At 39.9% G+C, this 12,409-nt stretch overlaps 1 protein-coding gene across 1 annotated transcript in view; it reads right to left on the bottom strand.

Moving 5' to 3' along the window:
- The window catches only part of LOC126637957 (neural-cadherin-like), a 41,572-nt gene extending 33,719 nt beyond the window's left edge, over nt 1-7,853 (bottom strand). Inside the window, exons 1-5 of the mRNA XM_050311526.1 lie at nt 7,819-7,853; nt 7,160-7,248; nt 6,023-6,134; nt 4,567-4,816; nt 1,661-1,803 (exon numbers count right to left, since the gene is read on the bottom strand). Coding sequence (XP_050167483.1) covers nt 1,661-1,803; nt 4,567-4,816; nt 6,023-6,044 — 415 coding nt within the window. The 5' untranslated portion in view covers nt 6,045-6,134; nt 7,160-7,248; nt 7,819-7,853. The remainder of the gene's footprint in view (nt 1-1,660; nt 1,804-4,566; nt 4,817-6,022; nt 6,135-7,159; nt 7,249-7,818) is intronic.
- Between the last annotated feature and the right edge of the window lie 4,556 nt (nt 7,854-12,409).

The following is a 12,409-nucleotide window of genomic DNA, read 5'->3' as shown; positions in this document are numbered from 1 at the left end:
AGCACTTTAAAAAACGATTTTCAGAAGTGTCAGATATCTTAATGCTGTGGCAATTAGACACTTTCAAAACCATTGTTCCTCTTCAGGTGACAAAGCATCTTTAGAAATTTAACTCTTGGAACCTGACACTCTCTTTGTAAGTAAGAAAGGAGCTCACAATAAATTCAGGATTACACTTCAACACTTCCAAGTTACCTGCACACTGTATTTTTGGGAACATTTCAGAATCTACACATTAATATTGCAAAACCATGATTGCATTGAAATTAAAATTTCATGTTAAGTGAACTCCATGAAATAAAGAGAAGGAATAACTTAGGGCAGTTTATGCCTTCCTATATATTCCATGCTTATGCTGTGAAAACTCTAAGTTCAAAATACAAAGTAGTTTAACTGAAGTTAATTAAGTTAATTCAATCCTTCAATGGGATTTCAGTTTGTTTGCCTGCTTCAATATCAAAACATCCTCTTTCGTTTTTTCAGGCAATCAACAGCAAATAAATCCTATTAACTTAAAGGGATATGCCAACCTACTTGTATGTTGGGTGTGCATTTTCTTATTTATTTTTTTCTAATGAGGACACCAATGTGGTGGTTTCTTTTTTCCCCTGTTCATGTTTTAAAAACATGTGACTGCTGAAAAGAACTTTAAAAGATGTAAAAATTGGTATTTCAGAACAAATGCCTTAAACTGAAAAGTATTCTCCACACATTTTTTTTTTTCACATGCATGAAGTGTTCTTGGCTAAATAACACTGGTCATGGGAATTATTTTGTCTTTAAATTAAAAATACACTTTTTTAGTTCAGATTTTATATAATTTTGCCTTCACTGAAATAAAACAGTGGTAGAGTCATTCCACCTACAAATGCATCGTTTTGTGTCAGTACAACACAAGTAAACTTGGCTAAAAAGTGTTTGCTCACACATGTAATCAGGACAGACATAATAGCACAGTGAGGGAAAGCCTCATCTAAAAACCAAAATGTCCAGTTTCCAATATTAAATGCTATTCAGATCCTTGTCTGACATTTTGGGATATCACACTGTTATCAATAATAACATACTCCATAAAGTTACTGTCTATTAAGCTCCCTGTTACCTATAACAATGCTCTATTAAGTTAAAAGACTGAAAGCAAACACTGAATAAGTAAAGAAGGTCAATTATACAGAACTTTTAAGAAATTATATCTTTTTTTAACATTAAACAAGAGTTTAATGCATCCTTCCCCTGCACCTTTTAAAATTAAGTTTCAAAGATAGCACATGCTATTCAGTTTTATAATAGCTACCTAATTAAGACCAAAAGGGAATGGCTGGAGCTGTGTCAGAGCAGGGGCAGGGTGGATCTCAGGAGAAGGTGGATCTCAGGAGAAGGTTCTTCCCCCAGAGGGTGGTGGGCACTGAACAGGCTCCCCAGGGCAGTGGGCACAGCCCCAAGGCTGCCAGAGCTGCAGGAGCATTTGGACAACGCTCTGAGGGACAGGGTGGGGTTGTTGGGGTGTCTGTGCAGGGCCAGGAGTTGGACTGGATGACCCTTGTGGGTCCCTCCCAACTCAAGAATATTCTGTGGTTCTGTTCCGTGATTGTGTGAAATTCAAGGTGCATCACAACAGAATCAACATTACTGCAGCAGCAAAGAGCTAATATATCATTACCTTTCTTAGGGTCAATAACAAAGTTTCCCTTCTCATTCCCAGACAGGATCTCGTATGTCACACCATCTCCATCAGGGTCGACAGCATTAACTGTAGCAATCAGGGTGTTTGAGCCTGCATCTTCAGAAACAAAACTCCTGTAGCTGTTAAAAAAGAAAGAAAAAAAAAAAAAACCCAGAACCCAAATGGTAGCGCTTTATAAATTTAGACAGGAAACAATGTACAGAGGACTAAGCTTTAAAACATCTACTGATTACCTGTTCAGAGGGCAGGCACTGCAGAGATCTGTAAGTACTAATACAATTACAGTGGTACCATGCTTCTTTGTTAAGCAGTGAAATAGTAGTATTGATGATCTGTCCAACCATCCATGTCTTTCTGACATTAAACCCCACAGATTTTCACTGCAAATTTCCACTAGTACCATGGCTTTGAAGCTCAGACTTGTTGAAGACTTGTGTGCACTGCAGAAGTCACTTGGGTTTTTCAATTTAAAAAGATGAGCTTCACAGACCCACAGCAAACATCTGGTAAGTTAAAGCAGTGCCTGTTACAGCACACTTTGAGACAAGCCCCCAAAATGCCTTCAGTGTAGTCTTTGCCCCAGCATGACTAAGATGAGAATCAAATCTGGAGGATATGTGCATAATGTCACTTTTACAAAAATCTCTTCTCAAGTCCAGACACATCACTGACATTTTAAGCTTTTAAGAGGCATTATCAGCCTAAGCTTAAAGCTCTCTGGAGTAGAAAAGCCCCCTGCTTTAGCAAAGTCCCAAATATTTATTATTTTATCTGACTAGATTGAGCATAGGTCAGACTAAGCACACCACAGACCTGTCCACAGCAGAAATCCCAAAGAACGAACTACAGCTCCTGTATCCAACCAAACACATGAGCACCACTGGGTTCAGAGTGCTTATGGACACACTGGCCATATGCTGAGAACAGCAAAATATTTAAAGAAAAAGAAAAATGGATGCAAAGAAAACCTCTCCCTTAGTTTTAGTTGTCAAGATACATGTGTTTGCAGTGAAACCTTCAGAGAAACAGTTTCTTTTCTTCCCCTGGTTTTATATTCAACCAAGTAAGAGAAGCAAATTATTCTGCTTTAGCTCAGGCACAACCCTCAAGACACTGTCTTAACTCTGCATCTGGAAAGCAAATGAACAGTAATGCTGATAATTTTTAACATGAAATACAGGGACAGAAGAGTTCAGAGGAGGTCTCTTAAAAAAGAGAAAGTAAAAACTGACAAAATGAAACGGAGTGGTAGCCTAAAGCATTTCATAACTGAGATAAAGAATAACTGCGACGAAAGAAAGCTCGTGGCAAGGAATCATGGGTTTATACTGGACTGTAAATCTATTTAAACAAAGGGCTAGAAGGACAACATCATCATCTAGATTTGTATTAGCCTGCCACAGAGCATAACATTAACTGCAGACTAGTCTCTCAGCAGGCCCTAATTTACGTGTGCTCACGATGATTCTATTTCATTGAAAACGTCAACAAAGTTGTACCTGAAATTCACCTCTGGGTTCAAGATTTTTTTTTCATGACAGAAAGACAGAGTAAAATCAAAGCCTAGTTAACCAAACACGTGAGGTAATTTGAGTCCCAGGAGCTGAATTCACCAATCTACACAATACACACAACAGCAGTTTCCCTGCTACTGCACAAAGAACAGAAAAGTTTCTTGTAAATGTTTGGTCATTTAAAACAATGTTAATTTTAATCACATTCTTCAGTAAACTTTAAATACTAATTTGCAGGGTTTGGGGTTTTTTTCTTAAACTATATTTTCTGATACCAATTTGCTAGAGATGTTTACAGCACGTTTAATGGCATCACTCACTTGTGATAAAATATTAGGAACAGATATAGATAAATATTTGTTGACTCTGAATATTAAAACACATAAATAAATGAAAAACAGGCATCAGCTGAAGAGTGAGAAACTTAACTTGGTTTAGTGTTTGAAAATATAGAGAGATCCAATAAGAAATTACAAAAGATCAAATTTTCCAAGCTGTATCTCCAAAGCAATGCTGAGAAAAGAAAAGAGGGCACAAGATTTTGAAGACTGAGGTCATCTTTACATAAAACAAGCACTGTCAGAAAGCTTTGATGTTTTGTTCAGCTAAACCTCAAGCTTAACATCACTGAAATCTCTGCCTCGGTTTTGTTCTGAGCAACTTCTAAGAGTAGAAGGCTGATGCAGAAGCTGATTGGAAATTCCATTACTAAGTCTTTAACATGAATGCAAGTTTACACTACTTTTGGCATTGCTTCAGATGTTTCTGAGCCCCAGCTATGGAAGAAAAGCGCTTATGGATGTTTTAGAAGGAAAAAAAAATACATATATACTGTTTGTAGGGCATAGGACTAAGTGAAATTAAGTGAACTCCACTTATTGGCATTTATCTTGTGTGTTTTATAATTCATTGGTCATTTAGGATTCTGTCACCTAAGCATTTTTCTTTAACAACTATAAACCAGAAATGCACATTGCTGATTCTAAGTTTAAATTGCCTAATTAAAAGGCAAAATTCCCCCATGTCTCTGGATGAGGGAAACACTGTGTTGCCTGTTTTTTCTGCCTGATTTCCTTTGGTGGTGGAGGGGTCCTCTTGAAATGTAGTCTGAAACTACTGCACCCTACCCTTCAGTACACATTGGAAGAAATATAAGTGCAAGATCTGTCAAAAGGGATTGTCCATATACTGCCTTTTTTTATTTTTCCTGCTAGTAAGAGAGTCTCAGAGTGAAAATATCATCCCCATTTGTCAGTCCAGCTCTCAGATTTGACTCAACCAAAGCCAGCCACCACCCTGGGATCAACCAAAATACAAAAAGCAACAGTAAATGACAAAGATAACAGAGTTTGAAGAATATGTATTTACATTGCCTGGGAAAACTCGGGTGCTTCATCATTCACATTTGAGATGTGGATCCTGACAGTTGCTGTCCCAGTCTTTGGCTCTTGCCCTTGATCTACAGCCATAACGATGAACTCATAAAGGTGGTTGGGTCTCTCGTAGTCCAGCCGTGTTGCTGGGAAAATGGTGCCATGAGAAGTGATGCCAAAGTCTTGACTCAGAGTGTAATACAGCAACTGGGCATTCTCTCCAGAATCACAGTCAGTGGCTGTCACTATTGAAAGAAAGGGACATTGTGTAGATCAAAGTCAGTGAATTGGAATGCAAGTGCTATAACTACTACTGCAGTAGGCCCTGCCTTGGCACATGATGCTTGAAATCGTTTATAAAACTGTGCTCTCCCCTGTGCTTTTTACTGAACTAGCCCTTACCTGAAAACAAGCCATTTAGAAATAAACAAAAGTGAAGTCCCCAGTTGAATTCAGCCACTAGTCATGCCTTTGTCTGGTGGATTTAAAGAGCCCTGTGCTATCAAGAACACATTCCCACACAGAGATGTGTATTCTCGTGTCCACCTGATCCACAGTGCTGACTTCAGATCACTCAAACAGATCCCACGCTGTGTAACTAAAGATGGAATATTTACATACATTATTCAACTGATGCACCTTATGTGCTTGTCAGTTCCTATCCAAGAACCTGTAAAAATCCATGCTAAAAGCACAGTTACCAGAACAGTAACTAACTACCATCAGTACAGGATAAATCACTAAACAGAACAGTAGGAGGTTATAAAATCCTGTTTACTAGGAAAAGGCAATTTTCCTGTCATTTAATTTCCTTTTCCCCCCTCAAGATTTAGAAAAAAGTTTATGTAAGGGTTAAAGACTAATACAAGGTCCTTGTACAACTGCTTAGTTGACAAAAATTTGCATTATTGCTACATTTTACAGAGCACCATCACTTTAAGCTTAAGTTATTGGTTCCGCTGGGAAGAAGCAAAGTCTTTTTGTCAAGCATCCAAACAAAACCTCACACAGAACAGTTAAACTGTATATAAAGCTTTTAATGCAAGAGAGTAGAATTCCTACATCAAGCCCACAAAGCACTCTCAGAGATGGGTAGAGAAGGTGAGCTGAAGTGTCTCTAATTTCTGATCCAATATCACTCTCTTCCCTCAAGAAATGCAGCAAGATTGCTACTCTGAGCCTGCTGATATAATACCAACCACAACCGAAGTTCTGTTACTTCAAAATCCTACAGAGAACATCTCTTTCCTTCGTCTCCCCCTCCCCCAGAACTGTTTGGGCTGTGGCAGTAATAAATAACTCTGACACAATTCTACAAGGTGCCATTTGCCTTCAGAGAGCTGCAACCACCCATGCTGGGACAGGTAATTTTGGCCTCTGAACTGAATTCTAACTAGGGGGAGGGGAAAAAAAATACGCTCAATGTAACAAATGGTTTCAGGATTACTGACCTTGCAGAAGCGCAGTTGTCATAGGAACTGTTTCAGGAACACCGACTTTGCTGTAAATAGACTGATGAAATTCGGGGGCACAATCATTCACATCTGTGATTACAACCAAAACCTTAGTGGAGAAGAGGGAAATGTTAAACAGGGAAGTGAATTAAGGGAACAGCTTCAGTATTCTAGACATATCATGTAGAAGAATTTCCCAAAAACATCCTTGAGGTCTTCAACAGCTACAGCACACAGGATAAACCATTTTTCTTACACTGTTCTTTTTCTGCAGAGATATTACATTCCAAGATACCAGGAATTGCCAAGTCCCAGCCCCTGCAGCAATGTTTCTTACTCACCCTTCATCTCCATTGGTTATTCCCCATTACTAATTTAAAGGAAAAAGGACCATCTGCTAGCCAAGCACACTCCTTCCATTATCTTATCTTACACCACTTCTGTGATTCGTAACACTAAAAACTCTGCTGCCAAGCATATTACATTTTAGCAGTAAAATTCCCCAAGACCAAGTTCTGAATTCAATTAGAGCAGCACAAATCAGATGTAAACTGATCCTCAGGGACGTGGTCACAGCCCCAAGCCTGACAGAGTTCAGGAAGCATTTGGACAACACTCTCAGGCACATGGTGTGACTCCTGGGGTGTCCTGTGCAGGGCTAAGAGTTGGACTCGATGATCCTTATAGGTCTCTTCCAACTCAGAATATTCTGTGGTTCTGGTAAACCAAGAAAGAAATACAGTTTTGCTTCTAACATATTTAAAAATGCTTTCTTGTTCCTGTGTCAAGTATGAGTCCACAGTTGCATTGTTTACACTCTGAACAGTAAGGAGGGTGTAAATTAGCCTGTCTGGCCGTTCATCCTGCTGCACTTCAGGCTCTCTGCAGTTGCTTGGGGCATTCTGCATTACAGAGCAACAGGTGGAGCTGTATTCCACCCAGCCTTACAGAGCAGATATGCACAAACTAGAGTTGCTCTCTCTCAGTGTTGAGGTTGTATCAGTGTAAAGTAGGTACAAGTCAAACTACATTCAGGCTAAATGTATTTGTAAAATCATCTCATAATCCTCGTTCAAGTCATATTCTGCCACCCTCCACCTTGTAGTACATTACAGGGTCAATAGAAACTATTACCTCTGGTGTGCTACAGCCAGTGTTTGTTACACTGACATGCTGCTTCCCTGGCTCTGTGTCCTCACACTTGTCCCTAATAATTCTGTCTCCTGCAAAAGGAACAAACTCATACTGCATGCTTTTCCCAGCTCAGTGAATCCATGAATTCAAACAAGTGTAATAACTATATTTGGAAATATTTTTGCTCTCAAAGAGCTTTCCAAAATACCACAAACCATAATTTTTTAATATCTCTATGAGTTTTTAGTACTTTTCATTTTTACAAGTTCACTTTGTAGTTTTGATACAAAATAAATAATTTTCTGTTGTGTCTTTGTTTTAAACTGAAACAAATCTTAAACATCACATTGTATGAAGGTTTAGAGTAAGACAAAACCTCATGTCTGGATTGGCTGCATCTGTTTCCACATTTTCCCAGATAATGCCTAGGATCTGTGATGGGAGGGAATACTGATGTCCCATAAACAACTTTTAAAGCATCTGCAAGAGTGAACTCTAAGAGTACCTCAACCAGTCCTCAACATCGACCCACAGACAGAAAGACTTCTGAAAAGAACAGCAGAACAGCCAGAAATGGGAGCTCCTGGTGAGTCTGTACAGAAATCAAAAGGATGAGGGAAAATGGAATTGCACACAGGCTGCCAGAGGGGAGCACCTACCTCAGCAGCACTGCTGAACTGTTCCTCACTTTCCTCTGCTCTGACCAAAAGAAGATACTGGTGTGGGTCACTTTCATAATCCACACTCTGAGTTAAACTGATCTCTCCTGTTGCCTGATCAATACTGAATAGACCACCAGGATTAGTGAGTAAACTGTAGCTCAGGGATTTCTTTTGATATGACACAGCAGTGACTGTAAGAAAGCTGCATTAAAAAAAAAAATAAAAAGAGAGAACTCAAGCATATAATACAATATTCTGAGAAATATGACAAAACCCATGCATATCACAAATGATAGTGCAACCCTGTAGGTCTGCTCTGAGCTATCCTCACTGAACTCAGTGACAGCTGTATCTAAACACCAAATTCAAACATTTTGTTACACAGTGGTTCTATCACCTTGGGGTTAAACAGATAAAGACAGGATTCTTGGAAGCAGAACACAGTAAGGATTAAAAACACAGGAGCAGAGGATTTAATTTTTGCTGCAGCTGAATTTGCCTACTCTAACTTCCCTTCTATGGCAGTGATGGTTTTCAGGCAGGAAGCTAAAAGATAAAGCAAGATGAAAAAGATTCATTTTAATATCAGCACAGTAAGTTTGCTGCTGCAGTCATAACCCCCTGAAGATCCAACAGATAACTGCAAAAGGATAAGAGCCAGGCCCTAACAGTGTGGGTGTCACAGCTTACACAGGACATATGTTTTTAGCTCCTGTCTTTTTCCCATTGAAGTCCAATGTGTTTAAAGCCTTCAAGTGGAGACACCCACAGTATGAAGTAAAAGAAGAAATTAAGTACTTTTAAAGACATTTAAACCAGCATATTAACTCTCCAAGTGTCTGTCACCTTATCATGCGGGTTTCTTAGGAAAAAGAATTCCATCTCCCAGGAGAACCCACCACCATGTCTGATCCTGTGACAATTACAGTCAGTAAGACAAGACTCATTTTGTGCAAACTCCTTTCCCCCCCCTTGTATTTCCATGGTGCTGCCTTCTCACTTCCCTCAGGTGCACTACAAACAATGGGAAACATTCCTGTAGGTCATTCTCTCACTGGAGTTTCCTTCTGTATTCTCCAGTGATGTGGTCTCACAGGCAGTTTCAGCCAGTGCACGGCTGCATTCCTGCCACCAGGAATTCTTTTGCCCTCCTTCCAGCTCCCCACCCTGACTTCGAGTTCACGCCATCTCTCCTCTCCTGTCAGCACTGAAAGCCACGAGGCCATGCTGGGAGCACATTTAACAACCCAACTGAAAAGCTTTTTGCCTTTTTTTGGCTTTGTATTCTCTGGGCTCAGCCTGCCCATGCAGCTGGAGCTGATTAGCACCAGTGGCAGACCAAAGGAAGAGGGAGATTTGGTAATGCTCCTCTGCTCAGCCCCAGCCTTAAATCAGCCTGTAATTAGGAAATCCTAAGCCCAGACATCCAGTGCATGACAGCAACTCTGTTCTCCTGCATATTTGGGTGATTGGTCCAATTTAAATATGAGAACTTTGGGATTCTAAATGGATTTTCAGGGATATTTCTGGTCAACACACCACAGAAACCACTTTCATGGGGTGCACTGTGTATATTCAAAGATTTTCTGATGTAAGAACCACACTAAACACTTAATTCCTTTTGGATATTACCAAGCAATGTGACCAACTGACTAATCTGCTATCTTAGGTGTGCAAACCTATTTCTAAATAGTGATAAAAACAGTTATAAAGAATTTATTTATTTTTAATTCCTAAGACTGCAGGTACCTGTTAGATGTTGTAGTATTTTGCAGTTCTTGAACTCCTTTTATGCCTGTGCAATTTAATTTTATTGTAGTTTTAAAGAAAAACCTTATCTACTATTAATATTTTATCTTAACAGTCCTTGGTTATTCAGAACTGTAAAACTAAATGTTGTAGATCGAACAGTTAAAATACAACAGAGATAATGTAATATAAAAAAAAAGTTGAATTGTCACAGAAGGAAGACATTTACTGGACAAAAGTATTTTCAATTCACGTGAAAGAAGAAATATTTGCTGTAACAAAAAAAACAATTCATCAAAGAAGGGACTGAGTATTCAGGTGGATCTACAGGACTAACATTTTCTGTGATATTTCAATCGACATGGTTAGACAAAGGATGGAAAAATAAGATGACAAGCTCTATGACATCTTCATTTTTGCTCAGTTTGTCACTGTGATGAAGACAGGAGAGCAAGTCTTTTGTTTTTTCCAATTTTCACTCTGTAGAACTCAATTCTCCGAATTTGACACATAAAATTATTGTGTTCTTTCACACAGGATACCTTTCTTCACGATGGAACAGTACTAATTTGTACTCTGCATTTTGTTTAAAAATTAGGACACAACCAACATCTTCTAATTGTTTCAGCAGCATTTCAAAAAGCAAGGAACCACAATTCTTCAATACCACTTCTCTCTATAAAAGGATAACTGAAAAAATACAGCATTAAACTGCATCTTGATCACCTCTAATAAGACTAAACTGCTACTCACAGTATCTACTACGGTTCACAATCAGTATGAGGGCTTTGGGGAGATCAAAGAGAAGTTCAAACTTGGAGCACAACCTCACAGCAGTGCTTGAGCTGTTACTTACGGTTCTCCTCGTGGTGTGCTCTCAGGGACATGCACAAAGTATGACATGTTGGTGAACTGTGGTGGTCGAAATCCAGCAAGAACAGAAACAGAGGCTGGAGACCCTCTGCTTCCAAGTTTATCTGCTGCCAGTACAGTCAGCAAATACTCCTTGTCCCTCACCAACGGCAAACCTGTCGTTTTAATCCAGCCAGAGTCCTTCTCAACTTCAAATCTGTCTTCACCACCTAAAAACAGGTCCAAAAGCTGCTCTTAGCAACAGCATTTTTACTTGACTAAAAAGGAGGAAAACATGGTATCAATTCCCCACTTGGCTTTGGCTTAGGATAACCATGCACACTAAAGTTCAAAAGTTTGTTTAGAACTTAGAAATCATTATATTCATGGTTATATTTCTGAATTGTATCTTACTTCTCTGAACAATAGCCACTCTTCTGTACCACAGAATCATAGAATGGTTGGGATTGGAAGGGACCTTAAAGCTCATCTCATTCCACTCCCTGCCATGGGCAGGGACACCTTCCACCAGCCCAGGTTGCTCCAAGCCCCGTCCAACCTGGCCTTGGACACTTCCAGGGATGGGGCAGCCACAGCTTCTCTGGGCAACCTGTGCCAGGGCCTGACCACATTCACAGGAAGAATTTCTTCCTCATATCTAATCTAACCCTGTGCCCTGTCAGTGTGAAGCCATTCCCCCTTGTCCGGTCACTACATGCCCTTGTAAATAAATAGCCTCTCTCCATCCTTCTTTTATCTTCTAATACTTTGCTGTTGTTTGACCCTAAATATCCCACACCCTACTGAAGCCCTGGCCAAGAGGAACAAATCCATCTTTGGAGGGGTATTGCTGCTCCCCTTCTGCTCAGATACTTTTGAACTATTACTAAAGTTTAGGAGACACACAGAAAAAATGATCAATGAGTCTGTCACAGCTCTGCACAACCCAGACCTTCAAAACTTTGTCAGAGATGAACCAGAAGCACGACTGCTGCAAGGGACAGTAACATTAATGCTCCTCTCCACCCAACCTACTGTGCTCCTTCCACATCCTGTCTCATCTCATGAACAGGCAGGCCCCACTGCCACCCCCCACCGAAGCCCTGGGAGCACTGACTGCTCCAGTCACCATCATCCCCCAGGGAAAAACATGGGCAGGAACCCAACTTTGCAAAGAAATCTGTCCATACCCTCAATAAAAGCTGATTTTTCTCACACACAAAGCTGAAGGCTTATGAACCTTTTGCAGGAGGAAGGGAAGGTCTTTCACTAACAAAACTGAGGATAAAAGACAAAAAAGTCACAATAGCAAAGCTTAATACATGGGGAATGGGAGGGTTAAAACCTACCTTCCAGGAGAAAATATTCCACAGTTCCATGGATCCCCTCATCTGCATCCACAGCAAGCAGCTTGTACACTTCAGTACCTCCTGGAGCTTCAGGGGAAACCACAGCCAGGAACGGGAAGGGCTCCATGGCCCACTCGGGGACGTTGTCGTTCACGTCTGTCACAGTGAGGGACACGTGCACCAAGTACCAATCCTTCCCTGGGGGCCACAGAAACACGAAGGAATGATTAGACAGCTACTTAATGGACTCAGAGTAACAAAAACTTAACAATATCTGAGTGATATCCTGCAATATTGTTGGCATTAAATCCAGGAAAAGTCGGGGCTTAAGATTCTTCTGGAATCAACAGCATCCAGACTGTGGGGAACAAATAACCAGCACAAGTACTGATGAACTGCAAGAATGGAGCTGTCCATGTGACATTCTACCAAGATCTCTCTTTAGGAAAGACCATACATTCTTTTATTTTCAAAATTTAAAGACATATTTAAATTTACAAAATTTCACTACAAATAATTTCTAAAAGTTTTCTTTTAAGCTAAAAAAGCATCAGATATGTTTCTATGCAAAGATTACAGCAACTCTGAATTCTGAAATCTAAATAACTGTTGCCAAAAAAATTCTAACCAATCCACTC

Source organism: Myiozetetes cayanensis, unplaced genomic scaffold (assembly GCF_022539395.1).
Source record: "Myiozetetes cayanensis isolate MyiCay16 unplaced genomic scaffold, myiCay2020 scf16, whole genome shotgun sequence".
In the NCBI taxonomy this organism is placed as follows: Eukaryota; Metazoa; Chordata; class Aves; order Passeriformes; family Tyrannidae; genus Myiozetetes; species Myiozetetes cayanensis.
The sequence above is the reverse complement of the archived record's forward strand: the minus strand, read 5'-3'. Positions and strand labels throughout refer to the sequence as shown.